Source organism: Podarcis vaucheri, assembly GCF_965113315.1.
Source record: "Podarcis vaucheri genome assembly, chromosome: 6".
Classification (NCBI taxonomy): Eukaryota; Metazoa; Chordata; class Lepidosauria; order Squamata; family Lacertidae; genus Podarcis; species Podarcis vaucheri.
The window spans coordinates 53,950,707-53,976,964 of NC_138764.1; the positions used below are offsets into that span (position 1 = coordinate 53,950,707).

Here is a 26,258-nt window from a genome sequence, read left to right on the forward strand (position 1 = left end):
ATTTTTAGAACTTTTGTGTGTGTAGTATACTCACCTATATCCAATAAAGTGGAATGAACAGAAACCTCAGGATTGTAACACACTCTATGTTAGGTTGCCCTTGAAAAGTGTCAGAAAGCTTCAGGTGGTGCAAAATGTAGCTGCAAGGTTGTTGGCAGGAGTGCGGATATTTGACTGTACCATTCTGGCATCATATTGACTTCTAATTACCTTCTGAGACAAGTTCAGGGTGCTGGATAAACAGTTTGGGACAAGGGTATCTGAAAAGGTGTTTCCTCCAGCATGAACCTGCCCACACACTGCCATCAACAGGGAAGGTCTTGTTGCGTTTCCACCAGTTTTGCATGGATTGTCTATTGCAATGTTCAAACTTAAAATGCTAAGATATAAAAGATTTTGAAAATACAATAGAAATACTTTTGCTGTGATTCACCCTCTCTTCTTACAGTGCAATTGTACACATGTCTGCTCAGATATAAGACCTATCGAATTCCAAGGGATTTATTCCTAGGTAAGTGTGTATAGGATTGCCACATAATTATACAAGCACCACTCTGCAAAAGGTAACACTTTTTGTTGCAGAGCTTGTTTCAGTTGTGAGGAAGAGTTAGCTCTTCTAAAACTGGTCTTTTGTGTTTGGGGTGTGTGTGTGCTTTACCTTTTGAAGCTTCTCCTTGGTTAAACAATAGACTTGGCTATGAATGTGGGAGGTAAGACCTTAAACAGTTCTCTCACTCATTCCTTATAATAGTACTGGTCTACCTTACAGGATAGTTGTAAGGAATAATGAGCTAGAGCTTCTTTAAGTGCTTGTATCATTCTAAAGACCTCTATACATGCTGAGTAGAATCATTTGCAGCCCAACTTTATCAATGCTTGGAACCAGAAGTTTAGCACTACTGAGTTCCACACAGTAAATAATAGATCTGTACAGAGTTGCTGTGTCTCCCCCTCCCACCCCCTACAATTTCTCCTAAGAGCCCATGGCTCATAGGTGAAGAGTTTGAAAATCACGTGGTATTTTTTCCCTTTCTTCAGGACAAGGAGCTAGATAGTCTTTGCTTTGCTAGGCGGAATTAAATCACTCTCAGGCATTAATGTTGGGCATCCTTGAACATGGATTGGTAGCGGAGGTGAGATCCAACTTCTTGCTGTATTTGCAAATACAGTCCCCATGTTTTGGCACGGAAAGAGTTTGTGCAGGGATTAGACGAAAGGGGAGGGAACAGCAAAGGCAGAGAGAGAGAGAGAGAGAGAGAGAGAGAGAGAGAGAGAGAGAGAGAGCTGATCATATGTCACTGTCTCATTTTTATCTTCCCCTCCCCCGATTTAAGTATAACGGCGGGGTTTAAGTCTTTCGACATCATCAGAGCTCCCTCGGCGGCTCTATTAATCTCGGAGGGAAGCGTTCAGCACCTCGGCCAGTTCCTCCGCGGACGAGAGTCGCTGGGCGTGAGAGGCAGAGAGAGAGAGAGAGAGAGAGAGAGAGAGAGAGAGAGAGAGAGAGAGAGAGAGAGAGAGAACTACAGGTGGGGAGAAACAGACGAGTCCAGACTCTCTCTCTAGACAGCACCACTACACAGGTCAATCTGTGGGCGTCTGGCAGTTGAGGACAGTCAATCGAGGCAGTCGGTTGTTTCTTTTGTCTCTTTCTCCTTCCTCTCCAAGCAAACCTCAAGAGAGATTCCCTGTGTGTGGCAACGAGGCGTCCTTCGAGTCGACCCTGCCTTAGGTTTGTTAATGCTTCGTCCCGCTGACCTATGAAGGAAAGGTTGGGGAGCGGGAGATTCTCGGGTTTCAAAAAGTTATTGAAAGCCTTCCTGGCTCATCTGTGTTAGATGCTGTCGATGATGACCCAAACTAGTGCGCTTTGTCCTTTAGTTTGGGCAGTGGTGCGTGCAGACTCTTCTCCGTCTTGCAGAAATGAGTGTGACCAGCTCAGTCCTCGGAAGGTCGCTGTTTAGTACAGCCCCTGACACATTGAGGCTGCTAAACGAACAGTAAGCAACTGAAAAATAAGCCTCATTTAACACAGCTCTGTTTATTTGTGCTTGTGTTTCCTTTCTCTTGTAGGTGTATCCTGAGATACTGGACTCCATATTTTCTGTCCAGATGAGTGAAGCCAGCAGCCAGCTTGTATCACTTTATCTTTCCCCATTTGGCACCAGGAAGAGTTGTCTGGAAAATATCAATGACAAGTGGAAAGGGCAAATCTGCTTCTCTTCCAGGAACTATTCCTTGTTTTAGAATTTGGATTTATACCTTTTACGCTTTAAGGATAATGTGACGCCATTGGATCCACATAGACAATCATGTGAAGTTTGAATGGCAAGTCGCTCTTGGACAGACTGATTTCTGTTTCTTTACCTGTAGGGATGGTTTACATATAGGGGGGGGGGAGTGCATTGAGCTGCTCCCGGGTTTGTGAAAATCCATTTTCCTCCTTTGCCATTATGTTCATTTGCAACATCAGTGCAATAAAAGATTGGAGCACATTTCTCTCCCAGATCCTCCCCAGTGTCAACAAGACTCTCAACTTGGTGCAGCAAGTGGAAGCCACCACCAGCTCTGTGGTGAGTGTTCTGCAGGATCCTGATCAAGGCAGCTATTTGTCCAACAGCCAGTCCATGAATTCCAGTAACTTTACCACTGGCCTGGACCACCTTTTCCAATACTCATATTCAGACAATGACCAGCTTTACAAGGAGTACAAACCTCTTCCTCGGGATGCAATCCCTTTGCCCAAAGCTGTGCTCTACCTTCTTATGGCAGCACTTGTGGTGGTGGCAGTAGCGTATGCCATTGTTGGGCATCTCATCAAGGATCTTGTCCATGATTTGATAGGTGAGTGTTGGAGGAACACGTTTTTATATACTGTGTGTAGCATTGGTGACAATGTCCATTTTCAAATGGAATGCTGGAATTGGTTTCTACTCTCCCCACCACCACCACCACATATCAGTAATTCCAATGTTGATGGGCAAAATAATCCTTACTGGGTTCTAGAGAGTGGCAGAGCCCACACCGCTACCGCCAGTGATGCTCCTCTCTGCTGGTGGAGGATAAGTTCATATATGTCATCCTACCCGCCACCCCACTAATATCAGAAAGTTAGAATTGCAGCCTAACAGTACCTGTCTACTCATAAAGAAGCTCCATTCGATACTATTAGACTTACTCCCAAATAAGTGTGTGTAGAATTATAACCTAAGCATTCATTTGAGTTGTTTGTTGTTGTTTTACGTTGTGCCATTAATGTACATAGTATTTAACAAAGTGACTTAAAAATATGGGCAGGTCCCTGCCCTGATGTGCTAACAACCTTAAAACACTTATAATGTACAGTTTCAAAATTACTCTTTTCTTTTCTATCCCACATTAATTATGGGATAGATGCTCAAAGGTACTTTAGGTGTTACATGAGAAAACACCAGAAAAGAATCTAATTCAGAACAGGGTGGTGTTGATTCAAGTTTTTTATTCTGCTCTGTTTGGATTTGGATCTAATATGTACTGCCTTATTAAATAAAACTACTACAGCAAAGTAATGTGGCTAAGTAATAATGATCCATAATGTTAGAAAGAATTAATGCTCCCTTTATTCAAAGGTAGATCATTTAAAACTTTGTATTGTTTTTATATCTCACCATGTACTCCCATGTAGCATGCCCCATTCATCCCAGAATGGTTTCCATTATTATTTTTCCTGCTTTTCCTGCTGAATTTTTATCCCTGGCTTGCCATCTAGCTGAAAGAACCTTAACTTTTTTAATGGAGCAGCATACAGGTCTGGATTATGCAAATGAAGGCCAGGTACTATAGTAATGTTCAGACTTTGAACAGCCACAGAGCTTAATTGCTGAAACATTTGTAGAAGCAAAGTGGATCCTTCATAATTTGTGACTGAACTGACACACAACTTCTGGTCAACAGAGAATTCCGAAGCCTAATCAGGTTTCACCATCAGAATAATACTTTAGACAGCAGATCCTTGGGAGCAGGGACTGTTTCTTTGATCGATTGTAAAATATAGGACTACAATCTTTAACTGGGTTTCTTGCTTTCCTAGATGATGATTAATTGACTTATGGGGTAATATAATGCATGGTAGCTATTCATATAGCCATTCATATCAGTAAGAGTGTGTGTGTGTGCTTACAATTAATATTCCAGAAAGGAGTATTAACATGAAACATTACTGCCATATATACTGGAGTTGGGGGAATCAAAATATCAAGATTCTGTTTTCAAAGGATCCAAAACATCTACTGTGCAGTGTAATCCTAAGCATGCTTACTTAAAAATACATCCCCCTCTCTTCAGTGGGATTTACTCCCAGGGAAGTGTGTATAGGATTGCAGTGTTTATAATATGTTTTAAAAGAGCTTTCAATAATCTTGCTCAGTCCTGTCACATTTAAACTACATTAGTTCCTCAGTTTTCTTATTCTGAACATTTGAAGCTTTGACTAGTTAACATCTACAGTATGTATGGATTGTTGGACAGATATAAATCTGCTAAATCAGTAAAGAGGCAGAAATGAGCAGGACAAGTCAATGCACATTTACTCAGAAGTAATTTCCATTGAGTTCAGCAGTGCCTACTTCCAAGTAAGTATAGATAGGTTGTAGGTCAAATTGTATAAAGCCTGTTACAGCCATGTCTCATTTTATTATGAATGATTAACATGTACATCTATGTGTACGCATTTAAAAACACACACATTGTTTTCAGAATCAGATGGGCATAATATTCACTGTGCAAACACAGATGGACATCTGCAAGGCTTGTAGCGTAAGACACTAATTCTGCAAAAACACAAGCATATACTAGAGTGGGAGCAATGCAAGGGGATCTTGCATAAGAGCTGTTCGACAGTGGAATTTGCTGCCAAGGAGTGTGGTAGAGTCTCCTTCTTTGGAGGTCTTTAAGCAGAGGCTTGACAACCATATGTCAGGAGTGCTCTGATGGTGTTTCCTGCTTGGCAGGGGGTTGGACTCGATGGCCCTTGTGGTCTATTCCAACTCTATGATTCTATGATCTTACCTGGCAGGATTCCAAGGAGACCTGCTGACATTGTGTGACCTTGATCAGGTGCCAAGCTCTCTATGCATTTTCCATATTAATTAAATGGGAATTTAGATTATTTCCAAATAAGCTATGCTATGTTGATGGTGATTATCATAATTATTGATGTAACTCTGGCAAAAGGCTTCAGAACATGCTTAATTTTAATGACATTCATCCGTATTATTAGGTGTAATCCACAACAGGAACAATCCACACAGATTTTATTTGATCTATAATGGAACCACTCAAAGTGTGTGTGCGTGTATATGAATGAGAGGGAGGGAGAGAGTGCTCTTGGTTTGTGCCATTTTTCTAGGTCTTCCCAGGTACTCCCTCATTGCTGGGAGATGGCAACTGTTCTCCAAATCTGATTCATTTCACTGGGCTCACAGATACATCCTTCATCTTGTCAGAAATAATAGCTCTGCTAAAGAGTGAGTTTTGGAACTCACAATCTTTTATTTATGATCAGAACAAAAATTTGTACCTGCTTTCACCTCATGCAAATAGAAAATGGAAATGAGTTTCAGGGGCACCTCAAGTCTGCTAAAATGAAGCACACGCTCCTTAGCAAGCAGCACATGCATTACTCGTATTTATATGCTCCAAATTACTGAATTCTCCAAGGAGGGAGAGGGAGATGATGTTTGTTAACATTGTCAGGTGAGTCATCATTTTCCCTTCCTCCCAAGAGGGATCTTCATTTGAATGAGTTTGCATAAAATGACTTCTGGGATCAGACAGAAGGTGAAAGGGAAGTGGGAAGCAACTCCCAGTTCGATCTGAATTCTTTTCACACAGTTGCCATAGTTAGGTCGTTTTCAGTCATGCAGCCTTTCCCTATAATTAATTCCCATTTAATCAGTGTGCTGATTATGAGGTGGAAGGTAGAGGACCTACAAGTGCCAGCCCAAGCACCCCGCCCCTTCCTTTTAGCCAATTGATGCCTACCGTATATGAGCATATGAAGCTGCCTTATGCAGACTATTCACCCATCTAACCCAGCGGTGGGGATCCTGTGGCCATCCAGATACTGTTGAATCCCACCACTGTCCATGCTTCCTGAGGCTAATGGGAGTTGGAATCCAACACCATCCGAATGGCTGCAGATTCCCCAACTCTGAGCAAATGCAACATTGTTGTGACTGGCAGGAGTTCTTGACAGTATCAGGCTGGGGTCTTTTCCAAGTGTATTACCTGAAATCCTTTTAAGTGGATATGCTAAGGATTGAACCTGAGACCTTCTGCATCACAAAGGCCCTCTTAGAATTTGAGCTTTGCACCTAATGCTGTTTCTAAGTGTGTTGCTAAAGCATGCACCAATATCTAGAAGGCTACAACGTGTCTGGGTTTTGGTTTTGTTTTGGATTAAGGCATAAATAAATACACTGTGAGTTTATAGACTTTGCTAAATAAGTGTATTTCAGTCAGATGGCAGGTAATATACCTGTATGCACAGGTTCTTAGATAATGTTAAAACATACTGCTTTGCTCTTTACAGTGAACATCTCTCAGCAAATGAGGTGAACCAGCTTTCTTCCATTTTCAAGGTTACTCAATTTATTCAGATTGAAAATTCAAAGGGAGTCCAAGTGACATTGTAGCCTTGAGAAAAGTCTCTTTTGAGGGGATATAAAACCTTTTATAATGTGTCTCTGACTTATGGAAAGGGATGAAGGTTGAAAAAGTTGTATTTTTTTATTTTGCCAACAGGGAGTGAGCAGAGTGAGATTGGATTCATTTTTAAAAATGAATGCAGAATAGGTTAATATTCCCTGTGAGTTGGGCAAATAAAAGGACACCTCTCATTAAAAAGCATCAGGACATTTTGCTCAGCTCATTTCAAAAACACACCAGAAGGTGCCTAGAGTTGCCAGCAAACTCTGAAGCCCAACTGTTTGCTAGATTTGAGGAACCTGTCCCTCACAGATTAATTCTGGCTAAAGCTCTAGAGCAGGCATAGGCAAACTCTGGCCCTCCAGATGTTTGGGACTACAATTCCCATCATCCCTGACCACTGGTCCTGTTGGCTAGAGATGATGGGAATTGTAGTCCTAAACATCTGGAGGGCCATAGTTTGCCTATGCCTACTCTAGAGTGGAGATGAGGGCATTGTGGACCTCCAGGTGTTGTTGGGCTTCATCACCCATCAGTGTGGCCAATAGCCAGGGAATTGGAATCCAACATCTGGAGAGCCACAGATTCCCCATCTCTGCTCTAGGGACTGTTTGTTGTAAAATGGATCTGGGCTGGGGCTTCTAGGCACTGGCATGAGGCAATTACATTATCATTACCATCCTAGTTGTGCCTACTAATACATCAGTCACTCTGTGTATAATGGGGCCTACTTCCTAGTTGTGTATTTACTGTATTTAGTATTGCAGCCTATATGTTACTCTCCAGTAACATTGATAAGGAGTCATGTGGTGGGGTGACTTCCCATACCATTTATTGCCTGCCTCTGTCACCCATCCTTGTCTGGAGGAAGGCAGGATGGAACATACACATACAAACTCTGAACAGCCATCAAGGGTGGTCCATTAGAGATCATGGTACAATGTTCTAGGTATGAACCACATGAAGTATGGTTGCTCTGACTAAATCTGACCTCCCAGAATGTTCACAAACTTCTTGAAGCAAGCATAATTGGTGAAATGCAGTGCTGGCAGGAGCAGTGATCTATGCAGGAACACTCAGAGGCTGCTAACCTGAACAACCCTACCCTACACCCAGGTAGACAATTCACACATGGTCTGAACTGTTGATATGTTGACAGTCTGTTGCTCTGAGCCCTTCTTTCAGAAGCTTGTTTGGATTATCCATAAATTCCATGGGGGAAATATGAAAGCAATTTGCCTTATTTTTGAATGAACCTTGATTGAAAATATTCAAAATATTTGTGTTATGCTGAAGAAATTCAGGCAATGTTGTTCCTGTACTTTGAGAAATCCTAAAGCGGTAGGGAGTTCATCACAGCATGGTTTCCTACCTTCCACAGATGACAGAGCTTTCAGAATGCATTTGCACCTGCAGACTGAAAACAAAAGTTTGTCTTGCAACAGTGAATTTGGATAACAATACAGCTGATCTAGGGAATATGACTGCATACAAAAGAGAAAGCAGAACCATAAGCAGGAAATTCTGTCCAGCTGAATGGAGCACAAAGAATTTGTAAAGCAAAGCAGGAGAACCATTACTGAAAAACTAATTTAACCTGTAAACTCTGCCCCTGTCTTCTTCATCCAACAGCCAGTATAGACATGGCATTCAGTTTATATCCAGCTACAAATGCTCAAAAACCTGGCCATGTTTCGTAAGAAATGTATAACTAAACGAACAACCCCTCCTAATAGCAATAATAAATCCAGTTTCTCATTGGCCTCCTTGCTGGATTGTTCTTTTTCTGCCTTATCTCCAAACACCATGTTTTAGGCTTCTCTTTTGCATAAGAAACATTTTCTTTAAGTGAGTGAAATTAGGACTGTATTAGGACTCCTCCTCCCTATTTAATCTTCACAACAAGCCTGTGAGGTAGGTAAGACGAAAAGATGGTGACTGGCCCAAGGTCACCCAGTGAACTTCGTGGCTTAGCAAAGTTTCAAACCCTGCTCTCCCAAACATTCTAACCAGGTATGGTTTTATTTTACACTGCCATTGATACTGCAATTTCCCTTAAAATATCAACAACAGAGTGGGAGTGCAATTCAACACTGTGGACCCTTCTTGAAGTGAACCATGAGCCAAGGAGGTAACAGAGCCATTTTGTTTCTCCACTTAGCATATCTGAATATTATTTATATGTGCGTAATAGATACAACTGATGCTTTTGAATTATGGTGCTGGAGGAGACTCTTGAGAGTCCCATGGACTGCAAGAAGATCAAACCTCTCCATTCTTAAGGAAATCAGCCCTGAGCGCTCACTGGAAGGACAGATCCTGAAGCTGAGGTTCCAATACTTTGGCCACCTCATGAGAAGACTCCCTGGAAAAGACCCTGATGTTGGGAAAGATGAAGGGCACAAGGAGAAGGGGACAACAGAGGACGAGATGGCTGGATAGTGTTTGCGAAGCTACCAGCATGAGTTTGACCAAACTGCGGGAGGCAGTGGAAGACAGAAGTGCCTGGCGTGCTCTGGTCCATGGGGTCACGAAGAGTTGGACACGACTAAATGACTAAACAACAACAATAGATACAACTAGTGGCAATGCTGGAATTTTTTTTGCAATGTCAATTTATACGTATTTCCAGTGTGAGACTAGAAGTGGCTGGATAGTTTTGTGAATGGCTGCCAATTAAGCTGGGCCTCCATTAACCCCCGATAATGTGAAGCAATTAAGCAATGAAAATGGATGCTCTCCAAAAGTATACACTAATTGAGGGACAAATGCTTTCCTGAGAAAATTCCCCTACATTTCAAAGAACTTGGATGACTTCTCTTTGATCAGATGAGCTTCCTTTTCTTAACCAGTTTGATTATCACCCTGGGCCTTTCTTTTCTCACACCCTTTCCTGTGTGGATTTGAGAAGAACCTTGGTAAAGCACACGTCATTGAGAAGCCCTGCTCAGTGAGCTTACCTGGTGACAGCAGTGGGAGCAAATAGTCCAATGACACCACCATTTAAATTTTCTACAGTGATCTAGAGTGACACTATATCAGTGGCACTATGGAAATTGCAAATGGTGCCTCCCCTAGGACCTGGGAGACCAAGATTCAAATCCCCACTCCATCCTAAAGCTCATTGGGTGACCTTGAGCCAGTCACAGTCTCATCTATTGTGGGGATAAGATGTGGAGTTGGAGAACCATGTGCACAATATTGAACTCCTTGGAGGAAAGATGGAATGCAAATTTAATAAATATAAATTAATAATTGCTACTAATAAATCAGTGTATCTGTTGAATAACTGGCCAAACATGTCACATTGGCTTAGATCATCCCTGCATGACAAGCTGGAAAAGCAACTCTGCTTCTGCACAGCTGCGGGTTGTATCCAGTGCTAGTCGTACTCAGAGTAGATCCATTGAAATCAATGGCCAAGACTAACTTGGTTTTTTAAAAAGAAAAAATTCAGCAGATCAGAATAAAACTCTGTGAAATGTACAGGAAGCCTGTCCTCCTCCTTGCCTCTCACACTGGACTCACTCATTAGAACAGGGGTCAGCTACCTTTTTCAGCCGGGGGCCGGGCCACCGTCCCTCAGACCATGTGGGGGGCCGGACTATATTTTGAAAGGGAAAAAAGTAACAAATTCCTATGGCCCACAAATAACCCAGAGATGCATTTTAAATAAAAGGACTCATGTAAAAACACACTGATTCCCAGACCATCCGTGGGCCGGATTGAGAAGGCTCATGGGCCGCATCCGGCTCATGGGCCTTAGGTTGCCGACCCCTGCATTAGAACAAGGAAAAGTCCCAAATCTGAACTTTCCAGGATTTTCAGTAGAGTTGAAGCCTTGAAGTTAGGTGAAGTCACATTCTTCAGATTCAGTATTCAAAGTTAATGCCTGTCCCCACCTCTTTCAAAGTTCCAGCAAGGCCACTTTTTGTAGAATAAAAATCCTGACACCCACAAAGTTGTTGAGCTTTCTTCCCCCTGGCATTTTGCAGATTCGGCAAAATTCCCCCCCAATGCCATTTTTACACCTGGAAACCAGGACGTGTCAGGAAATTTTCCTGGCAAGCCTGGTTGTGACAGTACCTGCAAAAAGATGTGGATTATTTCCTTACCTGCCACTTTGATAAAGTCATTTGTTAAACAATTAAAGGACTCCTGGTCTTGCTCCTCAGGAGGACATTTCCCGCATGAGCTGTCACAGCTGATTTTTAAAATGTGCTCTTCAAGAGCATAAGGGGCAGCTGCCATCAGTTTCAAGTCATCCAAGAAAGGACTCATAAAAGGGAAAAGGATTGCAAGCTGGGGGTTTTTATTGGGTTGTTTGTATTTTGATTTTATGTATGTCATCCTTTATGTGAACCACGCTGAGACCTTCGGGTATAGGGCGGTATAGAAACTTACTAACTAAATAATAATAATTATTACCTTTTTATGGCTTGCTTTGGCCTTCGCTCAGTCAGTAATATGATCTGTACCTTAGTTTTTTCCAAATGTATATCCCAGACTTAATTTGAGGCAAAGCTCACCAGGTAAAAAAAGTGGAGGTTTTCTCCTGATGTTAGAGCTCAGCTCACTTAAAGTGTCAGTTTGAGCATCTGAAGACTGTTTTCCCTCTTGCCCTTGAGGAACCACTATCAGCACCTACATACATGGGATCAAGGCCTGAGACAGGCTTCAGTCATGACCTCTCGTATTTGTGAATTTATTAAGCTTTAAGCACACAGAAAGGTTTGCAGAAGAAGGATCAAGGCATTTAGAGGCAGCATTGGCAGTTTCAGCAGAGGGTGTGTTGATCCTAAAAATCAGGTAATATGGCATGTACTGGTGTGTGTGTGTGTGTGTGTGTGTGTGTGTGTGTGTGTGTCAGTCGGTCAGTCAGTCAGCACAGCAGCCTCCTTGGACACATTGTGTGGGTGTGTAGCTGTGTGGACAGTCATGCAGTGGCACTCCCAAGTGTGCCACTACAAAAGCTCATTGCTCAGCATGCTCCCTCCCAAGGCCACTGGAAGCTGCTACTGGGAACCTCAAAAATAGGGTATGATTCCCTCTTCTTCATTTTGTTACAGATGCTGACCATTGGGGCTGATAGACCAACTATGCATATTTTCTTTCTTAAAAAAGCAATCGAAGCTTGTGGCAATTAATTTCACAGGTTGATTGTGCATTAAATGAAGAAGAATGTTATTTTCTCTGTTTAGAACCAGTTTCACCGGATGACTCCTAATGTTTTGAAAGTGGATAATTTTATCTGCTCAACCTTACCATGCTTATTTATTTTGAACTTCCCTGCTGTTTTTCATCCTCCTGGGGCCTTCATCTATCATGACTGTAGGTTTGTTCATTCATTACAACTAAATAGAGGCACAAACACTTTACCTGTAGAGGTGTTTATGTGAAAGAATTGACAGCTTGTTGATTTGTATAGCTCAGCTGTTGTGAACACAGACCATGTTGCATGTGAATGTTGCATGTGAATAACTGCATGAGTAATCAGCTCTACTATTGTGTACACAAGTACAGATTTTACACTGCTTGAATGTACTGTAATCTGTGAACACCCTGTGAACACCTCAAGAGGCCACAAAATACCAGCTGGTGGGGAGCAATAGAGGGAGAAGTCTATGGTGGTGAGCTGGATCTCAATTGTGGATTTGGTTGCTTGCTGCAGAAAGCAGGCTACTTGACTAACTGGACCCTTTGAGTTCACCCAGCTGATCTTTTAACATTCTTAATTGCATAGGAGGGTTATACAATTTTCTTTTTACAGATGCAGTGGTTTTTGACTCCTTTATACTGGAACAGGGAAAATTGCAGCATAGATAAAACCCATAGGATTCATAACTGTTGAATCCTGCTTCCGCTGGCTGTTGTCAACTATTGCTCGGTTAAAATATTATTGGTTTGTAACAAAGGCAAAGCACGGCATAAACTCAAAAGCAATAGCCACCAAAGGTTACCATAGCAGGAGAGGGCAGTTAACACTTATTACTATTACAGCATCTAAGGTCACTTTCAGACCTCTGCATTTCTGCACCTATCTCTTCAATGTTTGGATAGATGCCAGTATACGGCCATTGCACAATAAAAGTGCACCTTCATTAGTCACTGCACAGAAAGTGGGTACATTGTGAAAAATAGCAACAGTGCAACAAATTGGCTTTCAAAAAAAATCAAGACTTGGGAGGGGGAAAGAAAAGTTATGTGAAGCTGCAGCAGCATATGCACGATAACAACCACTTGACAGTGGTGTTGTATAACCTCCACACTAAATTTGTAGAAATAGATGAGGACAGTTGCCTGATATATGCTTTGTCTGGAAACCTAAGCTTCCCCAAAGGAAGAGCTTTCTCTGATCTCCCTAATAAAGACCTCAGCCCTGTGCCTGGATATAAGGCCTTGGATGCTAACAAGTCTTAAGGGTACCTTTGCTCTCCTTGCTCATAGAGAAAAATCCTAACAGCATCTCCTTAAGTACTAGCTAGCAACATCCTAATTACCTCTCCCTGCGGATGACATATTAAATCTAGAAGGTCCCAAAATAATCCCCACAGAAACCATCTTGCAGATTAGCCTGTGAAGAAATAAGCCATCCTGTTATTTACTTTGGAATTAGAAAAGGCTTCCGTTATATAATTTCCCCCTGGTCTGCTGTAGTGCACTGTTTATACCGAAATCAGACTGAATTTCAGTTTGCAAGGCGTGCCCACAGTCTGCAAGGCTTACAAGGCAATTGCCGGAGCTTCTGTGCTAGCTCTTTTTTGCAAGCAAAATTGAAATCTCTTGATCCAAAGTGCTATGGAAACATTTGGGAATGCAGAGGAATATGCTTCTGTCCTTGGCAACCACAGTAATAGCAATTCACATCCTTCTGTGGTCGACCATTCGCTGTCTTCCTGCAGATGTTGTGCAAATTCAAATCCAATGAAATCAGACATGGTGTTGTTGTGATCTCCAATCCACTATATGTTTCTAGCATGGAAACTGGCAAGACCCCAGGGGTGTTCACATGGCTTCAGATACAAATTTTAAATCTGAATTTCAAGACTACTTCAACCAGTTTTGAACATGTGGCATTTTATTTGTTGAGACAAGTGACTTGGAAATTGTCTTATTCTCTGTAGGGACTTTTTGGCTTCTGATCCAGCAACACTGAGTTGTGGTCCTGCTACATTGTCAGCAACCCTCTAATGGGGTTTACCTAGGGCTGGCTTCAACCTATTCTGCAACCTCATTCTCCACACAGGCCTAATGCAATTTCTCCAGGAACAATGTGCAAAATGTTGTTATCAGCATATTTGAGATCCTTGCTGTTGCAGGAGGCTTAGACAATGAGTGTTGTATTTTAGACAAGGTCAGTTCAAAAATATCACCCCCATAATTGCTCTCCAAATTTGAAGAAAAAGATATTTCAATGGCCATCATGGTCAGGCCAGCTTGGACTTCACCGTAATGACTACGGCTATCCAAATAAATATGGCTGGGTCACCCTGCAGACATTGCTTGAGCAAGAGACTAAATTTACATTTGTGGTCCTATGCCTCTGTCTGTGTTATCTTCGTGTTGCTTAGAAGATACCAAGACTCTTTCTTACACTGGAGATAGTCTGCCATTACTTTCTTCACTCATAAAACTCTCTTACCTTCTAAACCATAGCCTCCTGTTTAGTTAAAGGTAAGGGTAAAGGGACGACTCTGGGGTTGCGGTGCTCATCTCGCTTTACTGGCCGAGGGAGCCGGTGTACAGCTTCCAGGTCATGTGGCCAGCATGACTAAGTTGCTTCTGGTGAACCAGAGCAGCACACGGAAACGCCGTTTACCTTCCCACTGGGAAGGTAATTGCCTTAATGCAGGCATGGCCAAACTTGGCCCTCCAGCTGTTTTGGGACTACAATTCCCATCATCCCTGACCACTGGTCCTGTTGGCTAGGGATGGTGGGAGTTGTAGTCCCAAAACAGCTGGAATCTGTGAAACATTTTAATGTTTTGCATTAAAATGTACATACACTGAACATACAAAGAATGTTCAGTTCTGTTGACTTGTCTTCAACATGTGAAAATCCTCCTCCATTTAAAATAAAAAGTATACATTGTATGATGTGCGTCTTATGCCAGAGTAGCACAAGGGCTTTGCAAATAGTCGACGGGTGTCTAGGTCAATTTTATTCAACTGTAGGAAGGAAGAGCCTTACTGAAAAACTAGCACTGTGTTATCTTCACCCCATAAAGGTAGTTTGGGCAGCTGCACAGAATTACGTGATTTCCACTAACATTCTGGTCCCTCTGATTCTGGAAAATCCTTATGCAAGTTTCCATATTAAGAACTTTTGAATTAAACCTAGTCCAATGTCTTTATTACACACCTCTGGGCCTATCTTTGTGCCTTCTCAGGTCATGAATTATCTCCCATCACGGTATAACCCACCTGTTCCCAATGACATTTGGCCACTGACGTCAATGAACCTTAATAGTATCTGCAATCTCATTATGATAACACTCATCCTCCCACATCACTTCCTGTTCCTTTTGGAAGCAAGAAACAGGGAGATATAACAGGTCAGAAGAGTCTAAAGCCAATAAACTGCATTTGTACAGTGCAATTCCAGTATATTTCCTGTGATTTCCTGTCCCACCACCTGAGTTCACCAGGGCTTTCCCTTAGCCTTCATGCTTAAGATGTGGCCAATGCTAAAAGAGTCTTACGGAAAAGTCAGGAAGAAGTGTCGATATCTTGTTTAAAAGATTGACCAAATGCCATAGTGATCTCTTTTTAAGTGCACTGGCTCCAACAGGCTCACAGTTGCCCCTGCCCCCTGTGCCCATTTCCTGGAGTTCTTCCAGACATGAGAAGCTTTTAATCCTGAGCAGTGAGCTGAACGAGGTCAGCTGAGAGCAGCCGCAGATGGGAGTTACTTCAATTGGCATTATATTTCAGGGCTTATTCATTCTCAGGATAACACTCTTCGACCCTAGATTAATTAATCCCAAAGAACTAGCAGCAGCCACCCTTTCAATTCCCTCCCCCCCCCCACACACACCTCAATTCCATCTATACTATAATTACAAACACAAACACTGATTAGAATCACCACTCGGCTCATTGGCCAGAATTGAAACAGTGGGGGGAACCCACCCTTTCCCCAGTTGGACTGTGCGTAAGAGAGGATGTTTGGAGGAGTGATAAAGAGTAACTAATCTGTTTTAGCAGGCTAATCCTATGAGCTGCTACACTGACACAGTGGCTCATAAGATCAATACGCCTGCACAGGGATTCAGCCTCAACTTCACTGCCGAAGGAGCAACAGCCACGGCCGTTGCAAAGGATGCAGGGCTGGCAACGGCAGTTGGGCCATTTCACAGATTTGGTGGGGCAGAGTAGGAAGAAGCAGGGTGGACAGCACTCAGGGATGGTTGAGAGAACAGCATCATCCTAAAGACTTTTTGAGCCGAAACCTTGGCATTAACATGCAACAGGTGATCATCCTTCCCTGCAGCAGAAACTGTGGTCCTCCAGGTGTTGTTGAACTACAGCTCCCAGCACCCTGCAGCATTGGCCATTCTGGCTGGGGCTGACGGGGTTTAGTTTCCCATCCCTGCTGCAGCAGATGCTCTCTTTGCAAGTCAAAGAGTGTGTCCATTTGAAAACAGCTGAAAACAAATGAAGGCGGACTCAGCAATGGAGTGTATATCTCTAAGCCTGCCCAATGACGTTGTGTAAGTCATACTGCAATCTCTACTTCCTTCTTCCTTCTCTTGGGGCACGCAGGAAAGAAATTGTATGGATAACCAAATCAAGGGGAGGACATTCAAACGTGTATCGCATAACCAGAATTACTCTTGCTGACAGCAGGATCTAGAATCCATCTAGATTGAAAGCAGCATGCTGAGGATGAGCATGAATTATTCCAGACTGAGGAAAAATTACATTTTTGTACTATAAGCAAGTTACTGTGTGTACAGCCTTACATCTTAAAAAAAACCAACTAGAGGTGTCAATGATTGAACCCATATAACACAGAGAGCATTATTTCACTGAACTATGACCTCTACCCTAAGGCTGCCATTTTCCCCACCCTTTCCTGGGAGTAAGCCAAACTAAGTGGGATTTATCTTTGAGTAAATATGCAGAGTCTCCACAACACTCCACTTCAAAGGGCAAGACTTTTGCTACAATAAACCAATTGTTTGGAAGGCAGAAGCTAAACCAGACTCCCCAGAGGATTCCAGTTGTTGAACTGAAAGGTCTTCTGAAAACAGAGAAAAAAATACAATTGCCAGTGTTCATTGATAGGACAGAGAGTGAAAATAATAAAATCTTGTTTAGAAGGAAAGAGTCCTTTATTCAGTTTGGGAGATATGAGTCGGACGCAGTGGGAAACAGGGGTGCCAACTTGAATAATATATTTGGGGGGCCCAGGTAAGCCCTGCCCCATCAATCACAAGACGTGGCTCACACACATCATGGCAATGTCCATCAACTTGGCGGGCATAGCCCCCTCTAATATTTCATTGGGGAGGAGCGAAGGGAGCTCAGTCCCTAGGAGTAGGCTCCTATGGTGGGGAATCATGTTGCCAGTCTGTTTCTAACCACCTCCACCCTCCACACAGACACCTTTTCTCTTATTGTGGGCTGAGATTTAGTGGGTAAAAATTTTGTCATAATTTCATCTCCATGCTCAGCGGTGTGGGGGACTTTACCTGCTAAATTTCTATGTGATATCTGGTAAAAGCATAGAAGCTTTTGCCAAAATAAATCTTGACAACCCTACCTCTACCCAATGCATTAATGGAAGTGATATCTATTAAATGATCTAGTTAGAATATGTGTCTTTCTAAAACAGACAGGTTTCATTGTTTGTGGCCGCATGGTAATAATCTCAGCTCTACTTCATTAGCTGAGATTTTGCTTATCAGCCACAGTCTTCTATTTTCATAACTGCTGAGGTGCCCTGACTCTGCTATACTTATACACAGACAATTGGAACCATACAGCCTTGTGATTGTGTTTTAATGAGCACTGAATATAAAACTGCCATACCACTCTCTCTCTCTCTCTCTCTCTCTCTCTCTCTCTCTCTCTCTCTCTCTCCCTCCCTCCCTCCCTCCCTCCCTCCCTCTCTTGTACACAGGCTGTGCCCTGCCTGTAGCCTTGGTGTTCATGCCATGTATATACATGCATTTGCACTAGATAAAACATGTGTGATATTTAACTTCCGGGGATTCTAGGGAGGGAGGCTGAATGCATAGCATTTTACACTAACAACATCTTAATAAAGTATCGCCAAATTGGGGGTGGGGACATCTGGCAGAGTGGTTTACCTGAGGACTTTTCCTGCTGCTTTTCCTGGGCAAAACTGCTCTTTAATGCTCAATCATAGCAAACAGCAATTTGGGATTTCCCCAGATTGCCATTTGTTCCAATCTATCACTAAAGAGCAGGTTTTCCCTTGGAAAGGAGTGGGGCAAGGGGAAAATCACCCAGACCCATGCGTTCTAGGCATGGTGCAAGCGAATGTAAGGATGAACCCTGAGACCCTTTTGAAAAATAGAAACGGTCCCTGGTATATAGGGACCATTAGAGCATATGATCAATGTTGCATTCTTCTCCATATTCACTTCAGAAATTAAGTAGGCATCTTCCTAGCGAATACAGCCTCTGCAAGAAAGATTTAGTGTGGGAGGATGTGTGAGGATGGTTGCATATAAGCAGGGCTTGATTGAGACCTTTAGAGTCCCTAAACAGTTTTTTAAAAATGGTGCCCCCATATATAATTCAAAATATAAACAATAATAAACCATATATCATTAAACTTTGTTATTACTATTTCATTATTGCTATGTTTGTGTGTGTGTGTGTGTGTGTGTGTGTGTGTTGTGTGTGTGTGTGATTTTTCCATTTATAGTGGGAGCCTTTTTTGTGGAACTTAGATCAGCTGCACGATATAGTACAGTTTGCTAACAGGGTCTGCCAGAGTGAAGTGTCACTGAATTACATCTAGAGTGAAATGCAAACTACAAAGAGAAAAGCAACTTTTTTTACAGAGAGAACTGTTTGGTTTGTGTGTGTGTGTTTTCAATCAGAGTGCATAGATATGGAATCCTTAATATGCCTGCCTTTGTGGCTGAGAGACATTCTGCATCATGTCACTTAGAATCTATTACCAAGTCTACATTTCTGCCTCTCGGGAGCCTTTTCTAAATTGGTGCCTTATCTTCAATGAGCAGACTGAAATATTCCTGCTTTTGGCATTGGCACTTCAGGGCACTGGCTGGAGACCGTTTCCTTATTAGGAACTGCCATGCTCACTCCAGAGCTCTCTCCATCTCTTCTGTCTACATCCTGACAATAATTCAGCTGCTTTTTTTAGGGGTCAGCAAATTTAACATTTTCGGTTTCTCTCCATTTCTCACTTCCCTAGTCTTAAGTTCAGTTCTCCTCATGTCCAGATCTGTTTACTATTTGTTTGTTTCTTTTTTTAAAAAAAGTTCTCATGAAAATTTGTCAGTATTTTGGTGCACATTGCTGTATGCAATTTCACCTAATATACACCCACTTTCAAGCAATTCTTCCTAATATAATGCTTTTTTTGTATATTATTTTCACTGAGATATGTCTTTTTATGCACACCATCCTTTAATATGACACTGTTTTTTGTACACATTTGTCAGCTGAAGAACAGCATAATAAAATCTGGAGATTTATGGATTTTGAAGGATGGCTGTGTTTTGGTTCATGCATTATTTCAGGAAGTGCAAATTAAGTAGGTTCGCATTAAAATGCAAACTGAACCGAGATCCTTAACCATTTTCTCATCTCTTCCATGGGTTTTGTCTTTCTCAGTAGGTTGTTTGCCACTTGCTATTCTGCGACAGTCACTTCCCTTTCATATATGTATTTTTGAGATTGATTGTCCATTAACAACATCCTCTGGGCAATTTGCCCAAAATTCAGACAGTATCAACCAAGTTAGAACACTTACCTTCACTACAATACCCACATAAAAACCAGCCTATTCAACATAAAACTATTCTAAAAGCCACATCCCTAAAATAATCTGTCTCAAGAACTAAACATGGTACTAAAAGGCCTGGAGAGATTAAGGTATTGCTCTCTATTGTATATTACTTAGTAACTATTGTAGCTAAGTGATATAGAAATTGCTTAAATAAAAAAATACAAAGTATCATCAAGGAAGGCATTCTGTGACTGAGGCACCACCACCAAAAAGGCCATCTCCCTAGTGGAGAACCTGGAGGTTTGGCTTAAGGTCTGGCTAAGTATATATGGAAGAAAACAGATAAGCTAAGGTTTTATATCAGTAATACATATGCTATCTTTGTTCCTGTTTACTCAACAGTTTCTTTTTTGGTACTTCTTCTTGGTAAATCATTGCCTCTATTTTGCCTTTGGGGGAGATTCTGGAGATGCCTTTTCAAAAGATATTTTTAGTGTGCACAAATAACCTGTATTAGAGTTGGCAGTCTTCAGATTTCTGCTCCCTCCTCCAAAGTTAAAACTCTGCATCTGATGTGGCAGAGCTTAGTCCATGAAAGCTTATGCCATAAGTCTGTCAGTCTTTAAGGTACCACAAGATTCTTCACTGGATTTGCTGTAGCAGGTTAACGTTATTATATGGTGAGCAGCATCACAAGTCATTTGGTGAATGATCAGGACCAGGATACTCTTTTCTCATTTTGACTGTTAATGTCCTTCCCTTCCTAATTGCCTACTCCAGCAGTGGATAGCATGGTGGGGCTAAATCGCTCACCAGCCTCCATCTGGCTGAATTGCTGCTGCAAGAGAAAGGGAGGGGCTCAGCGGTTTGGCTCCACCAGTGCTCCTTCCCCCTCTACATCTTGGTATGCTGCAGTGACTCAGCTGGATGGAGGTCAAGCGAGCAGCGCAGCCTTACTGTGCTGTTGGCTGCTGGTCTACCCTTTTCAATTTTTCAATTCCAAATTTTAGCACCCCATTGCCTTCTCAGCCTCTCTGGCTGAGTCACTCCTGACCAATGGGCACCAAGCAAGTTATATAGAAAACAAACACCATAGTTCCATGTCTGCAGCATCATTCATTTCTGTTTGTGGTGTCAGTGGGCACAAATCCACTGGTCACAATGCTTTAAGGACATAGATAGAGTTTCTTATCTAGTCCAGCATCCTGTTCTCACTGTGGCCAATCAGATGCCCAGGGAGAGCCCACAAGCAGGACCTTAGTGCAGCCGCATGATCCCTCTGTGACTTCCAGCAAACACATAGGTTGCATTCCAGCACTGCTAAATATTAGGCTACTTCCCAGCAAGGAACACTTCAAGTGGCAAGTCTCTTCTGACAGACCTAATTTGGTTTTATTTCCCCTGGGAATTAACAGTTCGCTTTCATTTGCATTCCGCAGTCTTTCCTCGGGAAGATGAAGAGTAGATTTTCTCTTTCTCAGACAGCCAAGAAGGGCTGACGGGCTGAATAAACGCTGAGTGATGGGAGATGCTTAGGGATCTGGGGGATTCAAAATCCCCAGGGATGTTTAATTAGGGAAGAGATTCCAATACATTCTGGCTTGGGGAGATTACAGTAGCTGTAAGTCCCCTAGGAAAGTGAGTGGGGGGGATGTGTGAGCCCAGACAGGTAATTATCTCCAGAGTAGACTTGTCTTAGACCTACATATTTGAAACCAAGTGCCATGTCACCAGAGACCACGGAACACTAGTGGGGCTATTTTTGTTCAATGGTCATACAAACACTTTCCTTCAGTAATGAAAGCGGGGAGTTATAAGAACTCCACTTAGTGCAGAGTAGTAAGACCATCGTGGGTGCTATGCCACCACAAGTGGCACTCAGAGGCATTTTTGTGTGTGAACACCCTCCCTTACAGCTGCAATGTAACACCAGCTGTATCTGTTGCAATATCTAGTACTGTTGCTACAGTCACTAGTGATACAAAACTCCCTCGCTGCATCTGAATATTTACAGCTGCTGACTATGGCCACACTGCTTTGTGGTCTGAAATGCAACATCTTCTGTTAAAACTATGTGTATCTTGTATTCCATGAACTGCATTAGAGATTGCAAAATGGTTGCTTATTTTTATGAGGCAAACACTGTGTGATAAAGGTCTCCATGTAGAAAGGAAACAGGAGCCCTGAGACAACCATGAGAAAGTGAACATTTGGGGACCAAGCAATTCAGTGCTAGGTTAGTAAAGTGTCTTTCTTTTCATTTAAAAAGTATACCTACTAATTTCTTCCATTTCTCAGCATATCTATTTTGTTCAAGTTCCCTGTCCTCAGGCAAATTATTAAAAGACACCTCTTTGATGGATGGAAATTTATCCTTCCCTAGGTGTTTCTTAAAATAATAATAGCAATACCGAAATCATGACTGGAAGGCTGTTGACGGTGGCTGTGACCCAGAAAGCAACACCAGCAGCACCACAATAAACTTATCCTACTTTGTTGGATACAGATGCAGAAGAACTAATACAAGAAACTGTGTGACATTAGAATACCCGGGAAGCAATTAGCTATGTGAAACAGCTTCAGGACATATAGATATCCAATCTGGTATAAAATGCCACAGTTGAACCAAACAAACTCACCCAAATCCCTGTTCCATGATGAAGCTTCATTGGAGACTTTTAGGCCAATCACGCTCTTAGCCTAACCTACCTAGAAGGGAGGTTGTTGAGAGAATATAGTTAGAAACACCAGAGAGAGAGAGAGAGAAAGTAAGTCCTCCATCCAGACAATCAAGAGGCATTATTAGAGTTCAAGGACTGATTACAACCAGGCAAAAAGCACTTGGAACAGAGCCAGTTAAAGTCATGGTCTGAGGAGAGGGGGTGTGGCTTAGGGGGGATTCCAAGGGCCAGATAGAAAGGCCTGCAGGGCCACATTCAGCCCCCAGGCTTAAGGTTCCCCACATAAATACCCTTTTTCAGGTAGATTGCTAAATAGAAAGCAAACCCTGAATAAGCTGCTCCTCCTACACATCAACCATACCAGCCTCTCGCTCCCCTTCCCATTTTCATTGCCAGCACTTACTCCTACATTTTGTTGTTCTGATTGCAGACTGGATGTTTGGTCCCAACGCTGATGATGACAACAACAACAAGAGCGACGTGAACTGCATCAGCAATAACGTGAATGAGATGGGCGAGATTCGGGGGACGCACAATCACCAGGAGTCCCAGCCTCAGGATGTGGTGATTTCCATCAGTGAACCTTCTTCTTGTCATCTACCCCGGCAGATATGAACAAGCTGGTCCCTGGATATATGCAGAGAGTGCTGAGAGGGTGACAGGTAGAAAGGGAAGGGCTCCCCTTTTTTAAAAGGTACTTTCTCCCCACCCTCAAAATGACTTTGCGACTTTGATGAGGGCTACATTCTCAATTCTTGGCAACCTTGTACGAATACTGGAGTGTGCAATGTCCCTTCCTTTGGGAGCATCCAATGACCAGTGCAACAAGCTAGCACGAAGCAGCTCTATACCAACAAACACTGCAACTTTATATATAAACAGAGGGTCGCAGCTTTTTGAAACACTCCACACAGACTTCCAGAAATCCCATGGGAAGCACAATAAGGAGCGAATCTGCAAGACAAGCCATGGTTTTTCTGATCCCATAGTGTTGTGTGAGATCTGCTTTCCCTTTTGGGTGGCATTCTCCTTGGGAAGAGGCTATGGAGAGTATTCAGCAGAAGTATTTGATCCTGAGGATAGCATTTCTTGCTACCACAGCACTGCAATGAGCGACCCTGCTTCTTTGGTTAATTCCTGCCACCGCCACTGCACAAATATTAAAGGCTCAAAAGCCTGCTCTGCGTCTGAAGCTGGCAACCTTCAGCACAAGGAGGCTTAGACGGAGATAAACATGAGGACTCTGAAACAAGCATGGGGACTCTGTTGCCAGGCAGAAAAGGAGACATTATCCACAGATGCGGAAAGCATTGCCAATTTCAAATGAAGCCTCACAAAGTGCAAAAGTGCAAAATATATGCACCACCTTTCTAATTTTTGCTGTTAATCTGCCTTCTGGTTAGTTTAATGTCTGCCCTTTTTTTTTTAGCGGAACAATGTGTGCCTGGACACACATATTAGCACCATCTTCTCTGTGGAACAATTTGGGTTTTTTTCTGTGTTTCTATAGGTTTCCACTTCTTGTTTCATTTTTTTTTAGTGCAATAGTAAAAAACAAGATTTTGAAAATTACTCAGCCTCAGAAATGATTGACTCTTCTGTCTTGTCTTCTAAAAATTAGAAGCAGCCGCCGCCCTGCATACACTCCTTTTGCATTCTCAGCCTTTATTTTTCATTGCTGCTTCTCCCCGTCATACAGATGTTTCTGTTTCCTGAAGCACTGAAGCACTGAAGCAGGGAGGCACAAAACAAATGGGCAGGGGCAGAGCATCTGTTTCCACCGTGTTCTCCACCAGGATCAGCCCGGTGGTATAAGATGGGCACAGATGCAAGGAGGCCATGTCTCTGCTTGATTTTTCTGGCTGAATTTTCTCTGACTGCTTGCAAAGAGAGAATGGCAGCATTGCAAGCCAGCCTTGTATTACACTGGAACATAGGAAGTCAAGACGATTGGTCCATTAAGCTCACTACTGTCTACCAATAACTGGCAGTGGCTCTCCAGGGTCTCAGGCAGGAATCTATCCAAGCCTTGCCTGGAGACACCAGGGATTGAACCTGGGACCTTCTGCATGCAAGGCAGATGTTCTACTGCTGAGCTAGGGCCTTTAGCTTTCCCTTAACTGCGGAGGAGAGTTTTTAATTATTTGCCCTGATAATTTGCCCAGATATTTAGGGGTATTGTGCTTTTTAAAAAGTGTTACCTGTAAGAATCATCAGGCCCAAGCAAAAACATGAAGATCCTTTGCAGATTCATATTGTGTGATAGTGCCCCACAATGCAAGTGGGAACCCAAACTTCCATGCCTCTCCTAAGCAACCTCTTCTAATCCCATTCTGCCTTGTCAGTTGACTTCCTTCAGGCTAAATTCTGTTTCTTATGCTGGTCAAGCTACCAGTTGGCCTGTGTCCCAGCCAGGCCTGCGTCCTGGCCAGGCCATAGCTCTCCTGACAGATGATTTGGTCTGGAGCCACAGTGTGGAAATAAAGGATGAGATTGCCCACCAGATACCAGGCACTCTACTATTCAATTTAGGCCCCAGTCTTTTTCTTACAGTCCCCTTCTCAATGTGCCTTGTTTGAATTAATCAATTTCAATTTAGCATGTAAATTCTCAATTTTTTCTTATTTAAACATTCAACAACTTTTTTACAACTTTTGAGAGCCAGTGTGGTGTAGTGGTTAAGAGCAGTAGTCTCGTAATCTGGGGAACCGGGTTCATGTCTCCGCTCCTCCACATGCAGCTGCTGAGTGACCTTGGGCCAGTCACACTTCTCTGAAGTCTCTCAGCCCCACTCACCTCACAAAGTGTTTGTTGTAGGGGAGGAAGGGAAAGGAGAATGTTAGCCGCTTTGAGACTCCTTAAAGGGAGTGAAAGGTGGGATATCAAATCCAAACTACTCTTCTTCTTCTTCTTCTTCTTCTTCTTCTTCTTCTTCTTCTTCTTCTTCTTCTATCTTGTTTATTTTCAGTAACCAAAATTATATCAACAGCATATACAAGCAGAAAATTTATTTTCCCATTTTGTAGTTTTTCCCATGAGACATCAGTTGAATTGGACCACATATATCAGGATTAATAAGTTACAAAGGCTCTGTTGAACTTTTCTGGCTTTGCTTGGGGGATAGAAGGTCTTGTTTCCTTCCCCAACAAACAATGTTCACAAATTTCACTATTTAGGTCAACTTTACAAGGTTTAAGTCTTTGGGTTTTTATCCTGAAGAACACAGCCATCCTGGGAGTTTCTGGAGATGATTTCTAAAAGCCCCGTGCAGAAACCTAATAAACAACCTAAATACATTTCACATTGGGTTGAGCCAGAAAACTAAACTATGGTAGCTGAAGCCTGCTCTGTACAATACTTAGCATAATGGTTAGCCCAGTCCCGACAGTAGTACCCAAATATTTGCTAACGAAACCCACCAGCCAAGGAGGGAATGTCTCTTTACGAGTAATACAAAAATATTACTATCTGAAAAGGGAGGGAATATGTCAAAATGAAAGAAACGTGATACATTTTGTTCTTTTCCTTTGGTCAGAAGACAGGAACGAAAGACAGTTAATAGTGCCCCATGTTTAATTCAAAGTTACTTTTGATTTCATAGAAATGAAATGCATTGGGACAAGGTTAGGAAACATAGCAAATTTAACCTGCTTTTCAACTCCTACCAGATGTATTTTTAAACAATGGAAGGGGTCTCACCTGTACACTGATGATTGATTGTTCCTGCTAATGCAGAAAAATATAGGGCCTGGTCTTTGTGAAAGAAAAGCCAAATAATGGACTGTTGTGAATGGTACTCCCATAAGACTTCCACTGTCTCATCTCAGTTTTGTTCCTGGTCCTGTTCCATTGCCTCTGACAGGTAAAGGGATAAAATGATGAAGAATAGAGATGAAACTGCATTCCCTTCATTTTTATACATATGTCCAGCTGTT

The 26,258-nt window shown here is 42.4% G+C and overlaps 1 protein-coding gene and 1 long non-coding RNA gene across 3 annotated transcripts; one reads left to right on the plus strand and one right to left on the minus strand.

Moving 5' to 3' along the window:
- The first annotated feature begins 1,057 nt into the window (after positions 1-1,057).
- Positions 1,058-24,887, plus strand: LOC309534558 (uncharacterized protein). 2 transcript variants are annotated; one of them, XM_082226810.1, is made up of 3 exons: positions 1,058-1,133; positions 2,074-2,844; positions 22,754-24,887. In XM_082226810.1, exons 2-3 carry the CDS (start codon positions 2,454-2,456, stop codon positions 22,936-22,938), a joined length of 576 nt encoding a protein of 191 aa, XP_082082936.1. In that variant the 5' UTR covers positions 1,058-1,133; positions 2,074-2,453; the 3' UTR covers positions 22,939-24,887. The 2 variants fall into 2 exon arrangements, with proteins under 2 accessions (XP_082082936.1, XP_082082935.1); XM_082226809.1 differs by lacking the exon at positions 1,058-1,133 and adding an exon at positions 1,522-1,732.
- Positions 16,485-22,838, minus strand: LOC309534582. The gene is made up of 3 exons (XR_014220799.1): positions 22,727-22,838; positions 22,282-22,351; positions 16,485-16,550 (listed from the first exon to the last, which is right to left on the minus strand). It is a non-coding gene; the product is annotated as an uncharacterized lncRNA (long non-coding RNA).
- Positions 24,888-26,258: the final 1,371 nt, after the last annotated feature.